This window comes from Chiloscyllium punctatum, chromosome 4, assembly GCF_047496795.1.
Source record: "Chiloscyllium punctatum isolate Juve2018m chromosome 4, sChiPun1.3, whole genome shotgun sequence".
NCBI lineage: Eukaryota > Metazoa > Chordata > Chondrichthyes > Orectolobiformes > Hemiscylliidae > Chiloscyllium > Chiloscyllium punctatum.
The window spans coordinates 82,703,858-82,722,598 of record NC_092742.1 but is presented as its reverse complement, the minus strand read 5'-3'; the positions used below and the strand labels follow the sequence as shown (position 1 = coordinate 82,722,598).

Genomic DNA, 18,741 nt, shown 5'->3' with positions numbered 1-18,741 from the left:
GGTCCCTCTAATTCAATCTCGCTCCTAAAAGAAACCAGGACAAAGTACACCCCTTAAAGCCTAAGTGCTCTCACAACACGCTCCAGTTCAGATGGAAAACTATATTCCTGGTAGGGCAAGAAAATGTAGGGGCACTACAGGGTGTAGGGAATATTATGCCCTTTCTTCTTTATACTGCTAAAAGGACATTAAAACAGTCAAATCAAGACCTGTCCTTTCGGGACTCATAAATGGACAAGATTTGTTTAGATGGCATAACTATTCCACATTGAAGATAGAAAACTAGAGTGGCATTCAGTAGTAGGAAAGATGCCAATCACCACTCAGCAGAACAATCACCAGTTCTCGACTGGTCATCATTACTTATTTTAAAGGAGTAGCAACTGGTCCCAGTGTGAGGCCTACTTGAGAAAGAGATGACTTGCCAAGCTCCAACATGTAGCTATAATTGGATACAATAATTAGGAGAGACAGGTTCATTTTATTGGCATTAAAAAACATAATCTGCATGTTAAAGTAATTATGTGACAGGGCATGGTTCTTGGCATGGCAATTTTAATCTCAGAATATGAATATTCAAAGCAATCTTGCTAATCAGTACCTCATAATAATGATTACATTAGAGTTGATTTTCTGTGGCTGCTTTTAAAATGCACAAGAAAGTTGACTTCAAGGGTTAAGGTTAGGCTTAAAAGGAAATGATTTTAGCAATGGGCACCAATTGGTACTCAATTAGGAGCACTCCATCATTTACTTTAACTTTCCTCACCATCCATTTTATCCCAACGATTGTGGGGATAATAAGGGAAATATTTATTCTCCATATGGGGAGGGACAGGGGAAAGAGGAGAAATAATAATTTTATTCAGATAAAGCTCCTCTATTGAGTTGCGTGTATTTTCAGCTAAAATGACAGAAAACGATCGTAATTAGAACTTACTTAATTCATGACAGCAACATTGTACAAAAATAAGTCAACTGCAATTAACTGGTAACCATGAATAGAGCTGATTATGTTTCACATCTGTTAACTATATCAACAATGGGTTAGGAGTTTTCTAGCCAACAGCCTGTAAAAATATCTGCTTATCCCCAGTCTCCTGCCTTTAAAATAAAAGATGAACTGGCTTCAATGTTTAAGGTCCAACATTGCAACCATAGAAGAAAGCTAAGTTTTTATTTGCCATGGGATACTAAAGGGTTTCAAGATAATTCGATGAGTCATAGAGATGCATATTTGGAAACAGACCCTTTGGTCCAACTCGTCCATGCCGACCAGATACCCTAACCTAATCTAGTCCCATTTGCCAGCACTTGGCCCGTATCCCTCTAAACCCTTCCTATTCGTATACCCCTCCAGATGCCTTTTAAATGTTGTTATTGTACCAGCCTCAACCACTTCCTCTGGCAACTCATTCCATACATGCAGCAGAACCTGCTTACCTTCGACAGAGATATCCTGGATGGCAAATCGAAGGATGATTGTCCAGATCATGCCAAGTGTCATCTTCGCATTTCCATCCACAATTTCTGCAAAGAGAAAATTGTTTAACAAATAGTCTCAAACAGCTTTTTTATTCCCCTAAACATTTTTATCCAAACCCTTGTGTCAGGCATCGCGCCCATTTCCCAAAAGTAAACAAGTACGCAATTCTTCAACACAAGCAAAAAGCATCCCGATGTCAAAACTTGAAGTTCAATACTGGTGTGCATTCAAGCTAACCCCACATTTGAACATTTCCTCGCATTGAAAAACAGGGCTACAAATCAAAAGCTGTACTAGAAGTAATTCAAACAGTTAAAACATTGAAACAGAGAATCGGAGCGGGAGTAGGCCATTTGACTGTTCTGACATGCAACATGATCACGGGTGATCGTCCAACTCTGTAGGCAGTAACCAAATCAAATTGCTGGAAAAGCTCAGCAGGTCTGACAGCATCCATGGAAAGAAAGTGGAGTTAACGTTTCAGGTCCAGTCTACATTCAGAAATGTAGTATTAAGAGAGATTAGATCAATTCGGTCTATATTAATTGCAGATTAGAAAAATGAGGGGGAATCTCCTAGAAATCCAGGACTAGACGGGATAAATGCAGGATGTATGTTTGCAATGACTGACTGGGGAATCTCAAACCAGGGCCTCACAGCCCCAGTATAGAGGTTGACTATTGAGGACTGAACCATGGAGAAGTTTCTTCACTCAGCGAGCGCTGAGCCTGTGGAATTCACACAAAGCAGTTGAAGTCAAAATGTTGAATAGTTTAGAGAATAAGTTAGTTCTAGTTCTTGGGGCTAAAGGGTATGGGGATAAAGCAGGATGCAGAAGACCAAAGAACTGCAGATACTGGAACTCAGAAACAAATCAAAAGTTGCTGGAAAAGCTCAGCAGGTCTGACAGCATCCATGGAAGGAAAGTGGAGTTAATGTTTCAATCCATTCTCTACTGAATTAACTCCACTTTCTTTCCATGGATGCTGTCAGACATGCTGAGCTTTTCCAGCAATCTGAAGAAACTTCTCCATGGTTCAGTCCTCAATAGCCGACCCCTATGCTGAGGCGCCTTGGTTCGGGATCCCCCAGTCAGTCATTACCAACATACATCCTGCATTTATCCTGTCTAGTCTTGGATTGCTAGGAGATTCCCCCTCATTTCTCTAATCTGCAATTAATATAGTCTGAATTGATCCAATCTCAATACGACATGCCTGCAGTCCCATGAATCAATCAATCAGTCTGGTAAACCCGCATTGCACTTCCTTCATAGCCAGAAAATCCTTCCTTAAATAAGATGACCAAAAAGACACACAACACAAACAGAAAGCGGGACATAACACCAGCGCTTCACCGGAGGCTCACTGATGATGTTACCTAGCATGCTGATGAAACGACTGAAAATAAACCTCCCAGCTCAGCGGGCAAACTTACATCAAGAACCTCAACGAGCTATAAATCTTCTCCAAGTTTGTGACCTCAGCACTCTCCAAGTGTGGTCTCACCAAAGGTCCTGTACAATTGCAGTAAGACATCCCTACTCCTGTACTGGGATGCTCCCACTATTAAGGCCAACATATTTTCGTTCTGCACCAGCTGCTGCTATCAGAGCGGATAACCTCACATTATAAGTCACTTGCCATGCATTTGCCCACTCATTCAACTTGTATAAACCGCACTGAAAAGAATGATTTAACAGTGAGGGGATAAAAAGAGAGAGTTTTATTTTGTTGCACTTTACAATGTACACTGGAGAACAATGTTCCCTCTAATCCTCCCTGCTGCTGTGTGGACCTTGCCAGTAGCTGCAAGGCTGCATAGCTTAGAGGGAACGTTGGCTCACCTCTGAGTTAATAAAAGGTAAAGAAAGATATTAATCTATTACAGAAGTGAGTATATACTTGAAAAGGAGAAATCTTTAAAACTATGTGGAAGTATTGAGGGCAGGGGTTGGGTGACAGTCATTGGAGCAAATTATTTGAATAGACCTTTCAAGGAGCCAGGTATGATAGGTTAGATATTCTTTATTGAAAAGTTTTAATGATTGGCAGTTTGTTTTGGTGAAAAAAAAAGTGTCACTGTATCAAATGGCAGAGGGGAAAAAGTAGTTATAAAGCTCAACAACAGGTTTTTCCAATAAATCCAATGATTGAACTCCCAATAGGGCCAGTTAGCTCCGTTGGGTAGGTGGCTAGCATGTAGAATAACATCAACATTACAAATTTATTTCCTGCATCAATTGAGGTAGGTGCATGTCCTCACCCTCCCTCTCATTATAGCATCAGTCATGATGAACAAGCCTCAGTCAATGAAGACACTATATAAAGAGAGAGAGAGATTCAACTTTATAGTGACAAATCAGGATAAACAGAACGGCAACTTATGAGGTTTTTTTTTAAATGAGGAGAAGGCGGGAGAACGGGAATGAGAAACTTATCAGCCATGATTGAATTCGCCGGGCTGAATGGCCTAATATCTGCTTCTGTCTTGTCTTATGGTCTTATTATTTCCCAGGGGTCCCCACAGATCAAAGGCTGAAATAGGTTGGTCATTTAAGTGGGGTGTATGTAAGAGCAGGTTAGAGACTGGGAATTCTGTGGCATAAAATTACCTCGGGATTGCCCAAAACTGTTCACAATTCAAGTCAGGACCGTGATGGAATACTCTCTACTCGCCTGGGTGAGTAAAGCTTCAAAACCTAAGCTCAATATCATTCAGGACAAAGCAGCCTATTGGATTGGCATTTTATCCAGCGCTGTAAACATTCACTCATTCCACAAGTGGTGCACAGTGGCAGTGCTGTGTAACATCTACAAGATGCACTGTAGGAGTTTAAGGTCCCTTTAACTGTGCCTTCCAAACATGCAAACTCTACAACACAGAAGGACACTCGCAGCACTTACATTTGAACAGAACCACCTGCAAGTTCCCACCACCATCATGACTTGGAAATACATATTTTTCCTTTGCTTCATCAAAATGCTTAAACTTTCTAACAACACCACATAGACGGCAACAGTTCAAGTTTATGGATGGCACAGTGGTTAGCACTGCTGTCTCACAGCGCCAGAGACCCAGGTTCAATTCCCACCTCAGGCGACTCTGTGTGTAGTTTGCACATCCTCCCCGTGTCTGTGTGGGTTTCCTCCGGGTGCTCTGGTTTCCTCCCACAGTCCAAAAATGTGCAGGTTAGGTACGCTAAATTGCCCGTAGTATTAGGTGCAGGGGTAAATGTAGGGGAATGGGTCTGGGTGGGTTCCGCTTCAGCAGGTCTGTGTGGACGTGTTGGGCCGAAGGGCTGGCTTCCACACTGTAAGTAATCTAATCTTAAAAAAAAAGGCAGCTCATCAACACCTTCTCAAGGACAATTATGATGAGCAATAAATGCTGAATATGCTAGTGTTGTCCATATTCAATTAAAAGCAACTACATTCCGTGACAAGCTCTGATATCAAACTGGATTTTCACTCTCAATATTCCAATACTGCAGCCAGTATGCACATGTAAAAACTGTTCCTGATCTTACTTAAGCTTGCTGATTGCAGCAGGGTTGGAATAATTAGCCCCAATACCCCTATGTTACAGAGAAGGAAGTAGTCAAGATTCCTCATCTTGACTAGGCTCCATTGAGCCTCAGTGTCCTTGTGAAGAACAGGTAAAGGCTGGCCTGGGCTCAGTGCTCTGGCTATGCCCTCAAACAGCCTATTGACATTCACTGATTAAAACAAAAACTTGGATAAGAGGAGAAAGATTGTAGTGTGTTACTGGTCTCCATGGAACTAGCTTCCAACTTGAGCCAGCACCTTCAGGAAAGGGAAAGGGTGGGGATAGGAAGCACAAAGACATCTTACTCATCAAAAAACTACTGCAAATGCCCAGTTCTGACAGTCACAGGATTTCTTCAGCACGAAATGAATAGCAAACCGACTGATTGCTATCTAAATCCTGCAGATTGTAAATAAATGGGAATCATCCTGTTGGCATTTGGCTGCTTTTTGAGGCAAAGCTGTTAATGTAAACGGCTTACAACCGAATCGGTCTACTCTCACCCACGCCTGTCTGCAACCACAGACAACCATCTTGAACAAACAGACTCAAGATGGATGCACAGACTGAGGCCATCTGTTCATCTGTTCCAAACAAAAACACTGCAGTCCTTTGCCCCCAGCATCACAGCATCCAAGAGACCTTTAAATGTCAAAGTTTCTTCTCTTTCTTGGCTCCAATCCATGTATTTTGTGACATCATTCCCAAACATGTGTTTTTTTTAGAAAAGAAAGATCAGCTTGAACCTACAAAAACCAACCTATCTACAAGCATCATGTACCATTTCAATGCTGCAAGTTTCTTCAAGGCCAGAATGGACTCCTTTGAAGCAGCTTTGCTACTGAGAGGAAAATCTAGGCCAGGATGTGTTAGTGAAGAAAGCATAGTTTATGTTTTTTGAGTCAGATGACTCTTCATCAGAACAGTTCTGATGAAACTATTTCCCTTGAAATGTTACCTCTGCTTTCACCCCAAAGATGCTGCTAAACCTGCTGGAGTTTCTCCAGCCATTTCAGTTTTTGTACAATATTATGGCAAGTTTTGGTTAGTACTCAGTAAGTTGGTTTGCACAGCCAGTTTGCTGCGTGACACATCGGTTTGTTGAAGAAATTTTGGAGATTTTCAAAGTCTTTGCAAGCAGTTAGAAAGTCTACAAGAATTTTTGAACAATTAAAACTTTCAAGTACTTTAATAAGTTCAGAATGAGTAAAAGGTGATATAATGCACCAAGCTGAATGATGGCTGAATGCTTGACTTCAAGAGGTGTACATTTTGTTTGTGTTCAATGTTTGTCATGTAGCGGTGACCTGCAGCAAAGCTTCATTGGGAAACCATCTTCACCAGTTAGCATAATAGTATATCATACAAGTGACTCATTAACTGTCAGGTCATCGGATTTGACTCTGCTGCTATTGGAAGAGTCTGTTTTTCTGATTCCTGGTTTAATAAAGGATTTGTGTATCTAGTTGCCATCATTAGAGTAAACTGAACTGATTGTGGCTAGGATTGTATATTGATTACCAACAATGTCTTGACATAAATCCAAAGAACTGTGATTGCTGGAGATCTTAAATTGCTGGAGAAACTCAAGCAGGTCTAGCAGCATCTGTGTGAAGAAAGCATAGTTAACGGTTTTTAAGTCAGATGACTCTTCATCAGAACAGTTCTGATGAAACTATTTCCCTCGAAATGTTACCTCTGCTTTCACCCCACAGATGCTGCTAAACCTGCAATCTCCAGCAATCACAGTTCTTTGGTTTTATGTCAAGACAATCAGTTCAGTTTGTTCTAATGATGACAACTAGATACACAAATCCTTTATTAAACCAGGAAACAGAAAAACAGACTCTTCCAATAGCAGCAGAGTCAAATCCGATGACCTGACAGTTAATGAGTCATTTGTATGATATACTATTATGTTAACTGGTGAAGATGGTTTCCCAATGAAGCTTTGCTGCAGGTCACCGCTACATGACAAACATTGAACACAAACAAAATTGACTTCGCTGCCTTTTCCTTCATTCATCATGCTCAGTATAAAAGGCTCTGTATATTGACAAATCAAGTCCAGTCCTGTCTCCATCATCCACAGATGGTCTGTCAAATGCATCACTGTCTGTCAGTCCCAGTCAACCATATGCTATTATTCACTAAATGCTCTTAAATCCATGCAGCTATTTAAATATATTTTTATGATAGCACTATTCCAACACTGAATTATCACAAGAGCTTTGAATGATTTTCTTTTCAATTCGGACTTTTATACTTTTTCCACTTACAATGAATCACTCAACTCAAAGTAAACTTCATTTTAAATGCAGATCAGCAGATTTCCGTTGCAAAATATAAATGGTTCCTTTCCAAAGGTCCTAACAAAAATGCAAATATAATCCCCAAATTGCACACAAAATTAATTTTTAAAAAACACTGAGCAACTAACTAGTGGGCGGCACGGTGGCACAGTGGTTAGCACTGCTGCCTCACAGCACCAGAGACCCGGGTTCAATTCCCGCCTTAGGCGACTCTGTGTGGAGTTTGCACATTCTCCCAGTGTCTGCGTGGGTTTCCTCCGGGTGCTCCGGTTTCCTCCCACACTCCAAAGATGTGCAGGTCAGGTGAATTGGCCATGCTAAATTGCCCGTAGTGTTAGGTAAGGGGTAGATGTAGGGGTATGGGTGGGTTGCGCTTCAGCGGGGCGGTGTGGACTTGTTGGGCCGAAGGGCCTGTTTCCACACTGTAAGTAATCTAATCTAATCTAAAGGACATGCTTCAACTGCTTCCAAATCGGAAGATAATAGAATCAGGAATAAAATGCTTATTTGTAGTTAATTTTCTTGAAATACAGGGGGCTGAGGAATTGCAAGTGTATCACAACATCTGGATGTGAATACAAGTGTGCTGTTTGGACATTGAGGGACAAACTCAAGCACAATAACTTGAGTGCCAGTCGTGAGAGGGAATGTCAAATCTAAACCTTTCAGCCAATGTTGACATATTTCCATCTAGTAAGAGCACTATCAATACAATTTTGAGTATGTATTGCCATTGCTCACTGTATATTTGACCTTGCCATTGATGCCCTAGACTATTTTTCCTGACTGCTTCTCATATGCCCTCAGTGCACAGATACGCTCAGAAATCTCCTCTCTTACCTCACCTAAATTGGAAGGAAACAGGAAATCACTAGTTAAATATTACACAGTGCTACTGCATCTTACCTCCACAAATTTACATCTCTCCTGGACTGAAAGAGGGTACACTCCAGAAGCTAAATTCTCATTGTAAACAACAACTGTTCAGAACCCTATAGATTCTGAATTGCTACACAATTATTGACCTCTAATCATCTATATACAATCCATAAAAACAGAATTAGTTCCACTAAAAATATGTTTAAAATATATACTGAACATCCAAGTACCACAAATGGTGCATACTTAGAAAATTTCCCATTAACTTTGAAAGTTGTCGTAAAGTAAAATTGGAAGGAATGTGAGGAAAAGAATAATTAATGTCATAATACATCTGAGCAGTTGTTCTACTGAAGGTCAAAGAATGTAACCTATTGATTTGAAAGCAGGTTTTGGACCTTGAAATTCAAAAGCGTCTTCATTCCTTTCTGCAGATGTTTTCAAATGTTCTAAATGCCACACGCTATGGTTTGGCAATAGCAGGACATCAATAATTCTACTGAACCACAGAAAGTCTGCTCTGTACAATGGAGTGTAGGGAGTATGGGGCCAGGGAAAATATCTGTCAAGGATAGGAGGTTTGGGGAGATGGAAGGAATTTGAATCATCCACCTGCAACTGGTAGGCAGGAAGAAATAAATGTACAACAGCAGTGCACTAGTAATCTGACCTAACACAATCCAGATAATGCAACTTCAAAACACAGGAATATACAATTTACTATATAAATAAACCTCCTTAGCTATGCAAGAAGACAGAAGAAACCTCTCAAAAATAAATACTCAAAGGAATAATCCTAGCCAGCCACTTTCAAAACTACTTCTAATAATTCTCTGTAAGAGACATTTGCTTAAAGGAAAAAAATGGATTTGGAAAACGGCTAAACGTGGAAAGAATAAAGAGTAAATTCCATGCACTAAAAAGGCTGAAAGTAACATATTAGTGAGTAACCCTGGCTCAGACTATTAATCACTTCAGGTGACGAACATGGAGATTGATTCAAGAGTTTAAACAGCTTCCATTTTTGGGCTTACAGGGGGTGTCATTAATTTGGTAACTTGGCAGTGTTTCCATTTACGTTTTAAAAAGTACAAGCAGTGTTCCAAATGACAGCTGTGCAGATGCTATCAATTGGGACCTGTCAACTGTATGCCTAGGAAGCAGCCATGACAACGGTGTAATCAACTTTAACACTGAGTGATGTAAACAGGAAAGGACACACTCAACTATCCATTTTTCTTGAAGGTAGCATGTAGATGCATGCATGTGTTTGTGTGTCATTGGCAATGCTGACATTAACTTGTTCATGTGATCCATATCCTTTTGTGAATACCACTTAGAGGAATTCATGATTGTGACACAATAGTAATCAAAGAGAATTTTCCATTTCATTTTAAAAATGCATTCACTCTTCAATCACACTTGGAACAACAATTTCCATTCGTTTGTCTGATGGTGACAGATTAGTCACTTGACATCCTCATAAAAAATCATTAGCTTTCTTCTTTCTCGATATATGGTTATCAATTAAACATACATACACACGCTGATACACAATGAATTTTAATCAAGAATTGGGTTTGTTTCCTTTGTAAGTTGATAATAATAAACAAAGCACTTTGACTAGACGTGCAATCACAGATAATGGTCTACTCAATAAAAGCATCAATGGCTGTACACATTAGCAGGAACCAAACTTTGTTTCAGTGAAAACCTGAGTCAATTGATTTTATAAATCCCATTCATCAGACACCTCTAAGAAAACAAAAACACACACAGACACTGACCTATAACCACGTACACATGAGTATAAAAACTTACAAGAAAATTAGGATGACAACAACGAACAGCAACAGCCTAGATTTTGCAGTTCATGGCAAATAACCAATATTTTCCATTCTTTTTACAACCAAACACTGGGCTTTTGTATAGCATTTGTGATTGCCAAGAGCCAAAGATTAAAGTGCCCTCTGCTGGGGATAAGGAACTTATGTGAACAGAGCACGTCTTCAACTGGTATGTGGAATTTGATGAAGCACACGGGATTAATGATATGCAAAATCAGGTGCAAAAACACTGAACAGAGGAAAAGAAGAGTGAAACTGAAAGATAAAGAAAAAGAAAAGTGTTTAAATTTAAAGATTAAATTTTGAAAACTTTTTAAGAATAATTAAAATCTGAAGGAATGCTACATCACACTTGCGAAAATATATTTTTGATGTCAGAAGTTTATGTTTGGCAGTAACTTAGACTTATCTCAATTTAAAAAACCATTTGCACTTAGGTGGATACACCTTAATATTTTCTGACAATGTTTTTGTGTTTCCAGTGGGCAAATTCACCCTCTTCATGGACTTCAAGGCAGTGTTGCTGAGTGAAATGCTGTTGTCACAGAGCTCCTACACAAGCAAGGGGAAAACAAAAATAAGAAAACAAAAGTGGATCAGTGATTCCTACCTTGCGCTCAGCATATGCAGTTGCCACGAGATGCTCTTAAATGCTTGCGAGATCTGAAGGCCTCAATTATTTCCATCACAAAACCCAAACCGCTAATGTCTACTTGGCTATGGAGAATGCCATCAATCAGTAATTAGTAGAGACACTAGTCCAGTGCACAGTTACCTGTTCAGTCTCCTGTTGCTGGAGAAAGACCAGACTCAGATCATTAACCTCCTACTACAGAGCTGCCAGGAACAAAAGTAATTTTCCTTGTTAAAAACTGCAGTTTGTGCTCGCATCATCAATATTTGTACTCAGTGCGCTGCCTGTCAATTTTGTTCTTCATAGCAACATAAACATAGGAGCAGGAGTAGGCTATTTGTCCCTTTGAACCTGCTTTGCCATTCGGTATGATCATGGGTTACCCTATTCCTGCTTACTCCCCATACCCTTTGATCCTCCAGAACTATATCTAACTCCTTGAAAATGTTGAATATTTTGGCTTCGACGGTTTTCGATGGGAGAGAATTCACCACTCAGTTCTGCAGGGAGAGGTTGAATAGGCTAGGGCTGTTTCCCCTGGACCGGAGGCGGCTGAGGGTTGACCTTATAGAGGTTTATAATATTATGAGGGGCATGGATAAAGGTAAATAGACAAAGTCTTTTCCCTGGGATGGGGGAATCCAAAACTAGAGGGCATAGGTTTAGGGTGAGAGGGGAAAGATATAAAAAAGACCTAAGGGGCAACTTTTTCACGTGTATGGAATCAGCTGCCAGAGGAAGTGGTGGAGGCTAGTACAATTGCAACACTTAAAAGGCATTTGGGTGGGTTTATGAACAGGTAGGGTTTAAAGGGATATGGGCCAGGTGCTAGCAGGTGGGACAAGATTGGGTTGGGATATCTGGTTGGAATGGATGAGTTGGATCAAAGGGTCTGTTTCTGTGCTGTACATCTCGATGACTCTTTGGATGAATAAATTTCTTTCATCCCAGTCCCAGTTAGCCTCCCCATATCCTGAAACCCTGATTTTGGATTCCCCAGTCACCGGGAACATCCTTCCTGTGTTGACCCTGTCTGGTCCAGTTAGAATTTTCGATTTCTACCAGATTCCCCTCATTCTCCTAAACTCCAGTGAATACAGTTCTCGCCGATCCAATATCTCTTCATTTATTCCCGAACAACAGGACTGACATAAATCTGTTTAACCTTTGTTGCACTCACTACACAGCCAGAATATCCGTCCTCAGATATGGAGACCAAATCTGCTCCAGGCATTGTCTCACTGCTGCTCTGTATAACTGTAGCAAGACATCCCTGTTCCTGTACACGAATCCTCTCACTATGAAGGCCAACATATTATTTGCCTTCTTCACTGCCAGCTGTACCTGCACACTTACTCTCAGTGATTGGCGCACAAAGACACCCAGAATTCACCACACCTCCCTGTTCCCAATTTATCTCCATTCAGGTGACAATATGCCTTCCTGTTTTTGCTAACAAAGTGAATAACCTCCACATTATACTCCATCTGCCATGCACTGGCTCACTCACTCAGCTTGTCCAAATGACTCTGAAGCATCTCTGCATTCTCCTTCCAGCTCACCTCCCACTCAGCTGGACATCTGGTTTCATGTTTCTTTGTGCGTGTCCAGGATCAGTGCCAGCCCAAAGCAAGACTCAAGCAAAGGTAGTCCTATGGTGCACTTACCACTTCCCCGAAGGAACCTCGAACATTAAAACCAGGTGAACATCACGGAGGGAAAATCATTGAGGAAAGGTCAGAAATGGGATAGTTCACCAATAATCATATAGAGTTCAATATCTCTTACAACCTATTCGGGCTCCTTTGACAGCAGCTTCTGAAACTGCGGCCTCGACCATCTTGAAGACCATGAGCAACAGGTGTCCCTCCACATCACACAGTTATTGAGTCAAAAGAGAAAACCTAGCACTACCTCTCCAACAGCATTGTTGCTATCCCTACACCAGCAGTCTGACAAGTAAGCTCACTGCCAGAGCAATTAAGAATGGGCAAATAACCCCAGCCCTGTCAGAGACACCCACACCCTGTGAACAACTTAAAACAAAACTCAAACTTAATTGAGAAGGAACAGTTCTTAGCCATCAATATTAAAAGCTATATGTTCATTTTCAAATCTGAAATTGCCAGACAACAACCTGGTTGCCACCAACCGAATATTAGGAATTTCCTAAAATACCTGGAAGGATTCCAATCAACAATTACCAGGTATCATCCTCTTGGAATTTCACACCACTACATTTTGCAGATCTCAGTCCACAGCTACAAGATGATGAGCAGATGAACTGTCTCCCGAACTCGTGAGGACTATAAGGCGCTACTGAAACTCATTATGCCTAAAGAGACACTAATGGTCTAACGTTAATTTCACGCAAACAAAATAAACGGCCCTCGACAAAGAGGCTCAAATCAATCGTTATTTTGAAACTACTTCCTGAAACGGAAATAGATTCAGCCAGGAATCCGGTCACATGACCAAAGTTCCTGGTCTTTCACAAGGAATTCTCCAAATTCATCCTGCACCTTCTGAGAAAGTTTGCACAGAGGCTCTCAATCCTGTGCTTCTCCAAGATTCGCACAGGACTTGACAGAGTAGATGCTGAGAGGATGCTTCTCCTTGTAGGACAACTTGAAACTTGCAGCCAACAGTTTCAAAACAAAAGGTGTCTCCCATTTAAGACGAAGATGAGGAGAAGCTTCTTCCCACAAAGGGATGTTAGTTTTTGGAATTCTCTGCCAATGAGAGCAGCGGAGACTGGGTCATTGAACATACTCAAGGACAAGTTAGAATCTTCATCGAAACTGAGCTAAGGCGCAGGTAAGAAAATGGATTAGGGTCATAATCAGATTATCCATGATCTTATTGAATGGTGTATCCTGTTCCTACTCCCATTTTTCATCATTTTACAGGTCCTCTCACTGCTGTGGAAACTCCAGCATGAGGGCCCAGAGGCTCTAATAACAGTTCCACAGTTCAGCTACAAAGTACACAGCCATTAAAAAATTGGTGAACGAACATTGTAGACATTCAATGTTACAGTCAAGTTAGAGTGGCCATTCTGTGGGTGAAGTTAAAAATCACACAACACCAGGTTATAGTTCAACAGGTTTATTTGAAAGTACAAGCTTTCAGAGCACTGCTCCATGGACAGGTTAAAAATGGGAGGTTGTGATGATTGGGAAGTCCTGAAAATGCAGGAAGTCAGAAAGTAAGAATGTAAGCTAGGCCCACGGACACTGGATACCTGGAAGTGTGAACTTAGTGTCTCAAGAGATCATCTTGCCTGTGTAACGCCATTTCTTTCCCCAATTTTAAGTCAACTCGAGTGAAAAGGAATTGCAATAACCCATTGAAATGGACTTCCTCTCCTTTACAAAAACTTGACTCGGGCAGCGAGAGGGAAGAGCAGTTTGTTGGCAGCATCAGAACTGCTTCCTATCAAGATCATGGAGCATCAGCACTTAAATCAACAACAAGAGCAGACTGGGCTCAGGGCCTGGACTGTCAGACTTCTTCCCCATCATTTCTCGTGGCCTGCATTTGGAGATATCACCCCTAACACATGCCAAGTCATTTTGCACACTGAGCCATGACACTTATCAACATCCGCAGAACCCTGGGAGGACTTTCCAAGCTCACCAATGCCAATTAATAATTCTTTTGCACCTCCCTATCTAATACCGATTGATTGTCAGAAAGGAAACCCGTTGAAATTCAGTGTTATGTTTCCTTTTTTTTTTAAAAACGTTAGTTGGTGTAAAATGCTCTTCCCCAGTCATCCACACCCCCTCTCCGATAGAGGGGCAAACCAAGGCAATGCCCTCCGGTCTGAACCCATCCCTCCACCCCGGACAGATCCTGACTCACTCTCGTCCCACAGCTACCGACAATCCCAAGGCAAACCCGTCGCGTTTCCCCGCCTCTCAGCTTGGTGTCGTGATTTAATAAACCAGCCAGTTTGCTGACAAGTCCACAGCTTACATTCAGTATAATCTGGAACTTTAGATTGTGTACAAATAGCCAAAAACAATGGCACTTGGAAGAAATAAAGTAGGAGAGACAAAGAAAGTTCAGATTAGTGTGAACGGTGTCACTATGAAACCAGAGTTGACAGTGTGGCGCTGGAAAAGCATAGCAGGTTAGGCAGCAGCGGAGCCATCCTCCTCAGATGCTGCCCGACCTGCTGCGCTTTTCCAGCACCACTTTCTCAACTCTGATCTCCAGCATCTGCAGTCCTCACTTTCTCACGATGGAACCAGTTTAACCTTAATCAATTTTCTATTCTCTAACTGAGGACTGTACCTAGATATTCTGTACCTAAGATGGCACTGTGTGCTGGTGACATTGTTACACTGTAACTAATCTGTGAATAATGCTGTACCTAAGATAGCACTGTAAGTGGCAACTTGTAAACGTTTCACTGTCTTCATTTAAGTATGTGACAATAAAATTAATTCATTCATTCTTAAATGGTGTCAAAAGTTGGCAGACAAGATGCCAAAATCAGAACAAGGATAGAAGCAGCTAGAAATAAATTCTGTGAAGATTAAAACATGTCTTAACAACGGGTAAATTCACACTTGGACAAAAACAAGTAAAATTCTATATTCCATCCACTTGCCTCCATGCGTCAGCAACCTGGACAATACACAAGGAGCTGTGCAAGAAATTCAAAGGCCTATGGAATTGTGGATGCCGACGGACACCAGGGAGGTCAGAGGGTCATGATCTGTCTAATAACCTTACGGCTTGCCCCATGCGTCGGCAATAGGAAACCAAAGGAAAATAATGGATTATGACCTATCCCTGGGAAAAGAGATTTGGCCCCCATCCAATTTAAGACAGCAGACTGACAGCACAGTCAATACAATTCTAAGTGGAGGCTGTGATTCGACGGATGTCAACTGCAGCAGTTAAATAATGTACCTTTTCAGATCGGTAGCACTGTACTAGCCTGTTCATGGAAGTGCACGTCTATCATAATATTTAAAATATGACACTTGATAAAATTGTATTTGCAGGCATATGTATTTGATATGGGTTTCAGTAATCTTGCGAATAAACTGACTTGGGGCACTGTTACAGTCTGCGCGGTCATGACAATCTGAAGGATAAAGTACACAGTGTCATGAAGAGGCTGACCTACTTCTGTGAGTGCTGTTTATGAGCAATTACCTGTTCAGAGTCTCAGCACCCCCCCCCCCCCCCCCCCCCAAAAGGGGAAGCTGTAGCTATGAGAAGGAAAATCTCCCAAGGCTCCATTTTACATAATGCTGACACATGAATAAAAATGAGTTGCTGTGGTGGAATTAGACCATTTTGGAAAATTAGTGGTTGACAGAGCACACCAGACAGGAAAAAGACAATAGTGAAACATTCCAAAGATCTCTTTCATTTCCTTTTGGTGTATCCCCATGAGCCAAAGTGGATTTGAATTGGTGTCTGGTCTCTGTCCATCACTGCTCAATGTTCACTCCATCCCTGCAGTGTAAATCCCTGAGCACTGAAAGTCAGTGTAAATCTCTGTATGATCAGGAAAAATGTTTTAAAAGCAGTGTTGTTTGAATCTGAGACAGTGGTATAGGGAAATTCAGTTGTGGTTGTCAAAGGGAATTGGTCAACTACTTGAAATAGGAAACTTTTGCAGGACTACGGGGTAAAGGCAGAGTTGAGTTGTTCTCACCGAGACCTGACAAGAGACATGAAAAGCTTTCTTTGGTGCTAGAACCATTCTATGAATATACAGTAACATGAATCCTCCTCTCCCCCCCCCCCCCCACCTTGTTTCATTGGAGTGAAAGAGGAGTCGTCGTCTAATTAACCCCTTAAACTTGGTCCACCATTCAAACAGGTCACAATTGGTCATGGGCTCAATTCTAGCTTCCTGCCTTGGTTGTCGACATTTAATACCCTTGTCGAAAGAAATGTTATCAGCTCACTTTTGAATTTTCAACTTACATTGCAGCTTTTAAAAAAAAAGGGCCGGTTCCAGATTTTCACAACCTTTTCTGTCAAGAACTGCTTCCTGACAACACTGTTGAACAGTATCACTCCACATTTCAAGATTGCTCCCTCATTCTTACCACTCCCACCAGAGGAAACACATTCCCTCTGTCTGGCAAATGTTTGCTCAGACAGTTTCCCCATCTCAATCCCTATGAAAACTTTGCATCTTTCTCCAAACTGACTTCCTTGCCTTTCCCATTATTGCTGCCAAATATGGCTGCAATATGGTCAGTTCCTTCACCCAACTCATTAAAGCAGAATACAAGTACTCCGGTTAGGAACACCCATTCCCGTGGAACCCTATTAGTTACAATTTGCCAACCAGAGGGTGGCCCATTTATCCAGATTCTCTTAGTTCGCCGATAGTCTCACCACACTAACACATCGCCCTCAATAGACCAGCTTAGAGATTCTGAAGGACGGGAAGTAAGTTTGACGACACAGACTGGAGTCACTCATCAGGACCCTGCAGCTGATTCCCCTGGAATCATCGAGGCATTGAAATTTCATTGGGGCTTTTACTCAGCATCTGGAACCTTCTGGAAAACTTGCTGATTGAGAGTCAAGAGCCAGATTTTACAGGGTTTCAACTTGCTTCAGCTTCACAGTGAACCAGAAAACATTGGAGGACTAAAGACTTGGACAAATTTCTGGTATTCTATTAAACTGAACTCCTGACTCAATGACCCTGCACCTCACTCCACATCCCTATCCCTCAAGTAACAATCCTGCCAACATACACCCCTCAAAGATCTGAAACTAACCATGCTGACCTGACCCTGCCAGACCTATACTTCCCACCTCCTCAACCTGACAGTGTAACCTAGCCGCTCCCCAAACTCTGACCTGGCAACTCACCCGCACCTCCCTCCCCTTCAGTAGGGACATGCACGTCACCTTGTTGGGCCCAACCTCTCACCTATTTGTCACTTTAATCCCCTAAATAGCAGCCCCCTCCATACCCACTTCTGCCCAATCCTAATTCAACAATAACCTGACCTATTTCAACAGCCATCTATCTGATTGCAGGGCACTTACACAACAGCAAACAGCATCCTCACAATCGAAGTAGACGGCATCATTTCCAGACTAATCCATTCCATCACTGACTATGAGCTTTCCTGAATTTGTCTCTACTGGTTTTAATAGAAGGTTCCAGTCCAGGAAATTGAAGGGCAGAACTGATCAAAACATATTCTCTTTCCTGATCAGGGTTGGAAATGGGGTTTCCAAGCCTCCTCAGAAAATCTGGTCCAATGAGTAGCTATCTCCTGCTGTCACCTTTTATAGGGCATCTTGTTCAAATGTGTTCTGCAAATCTGAACACAACATCTACTGGCCCCCTTTTCTCTACCCTAGATACACCCTCCAAGGAACTCTAATAAATTTACAACAATTGGCTTCCCTTTCATAAAGCCAAGTTGATTCCACCTAATTATAATATTCTTATCTGAAGCTGCTGATACCCCTCTACCTAATAATGGATCACAAAATTTTCACAATGGTTAGATGTTTGTTTAACCAGTCTACAGTTTCCTGCTTTCTATCCCAGTATGGCTCCATTGAGTCCCACACTTATTTGCTTTTGATGGCATTGGGAGAGGAGAACATCAGAGTAACTCCCTATTCCTCTTCAGGCAATGGCATAGAATCATTGCACTGGCCTGCAGGAGGCAGTTCAGTATGAAGTTTCATCCAAAGACCTACTGAATCAAGACTCTATGACTCTATGGTGTGTATAACACAATATAAGTGAGCTCATCCATATACCACTCAATAGAGGAACTTATTAACTATCTATCTAGTCTGGGAAGCAATGCAAGCCGGGAGAAAGTGAGGACTGCAGATGCTGGAGATCAGAGATCAGAGATCAGAGTTGAGACTATGCTGCTAGAAAAACACAGCCGGTCAGGACGCATCAGAGGAGCAGGAGAATCGATGTTTCGAGCATAAGACCTTCATCAGCATGAAGCAATGCAAGCCCACAGTAAGAGTGTAGTGGAATGAAGCAATCTGTTTTTAAAGGAG

The 18,741-nt window shown here is 41.6% G+C and overlaps 1 protein-coding gene across 6 annotated transcripts in view; it reads right to left on the bottom strand.

Moving 5' to 3' along the window:
- Nucleotides 1-18,741, bottom strand: part of actn1 (actinin, alpha 1) — a 209,915-nt gene that overhangs the window by 87,662 nt on the left and 103,512 nt on the right. For all 6 annotated transcript variants that reach the window (XM_072569172.1, XM_072569174.1, XM_072569176.1 and 3 more), the window contains exon 4: nucleotides 1,444-1,530. In XM_072569172.1, the coding sequence (XP_072425273.1) occupies nucleotides 1,444-1,530 (87 nt within the window). The remainder of the gene's footprint in view (nucleotides 1-1,443; nucleotides 1,531-18,741) is intronic.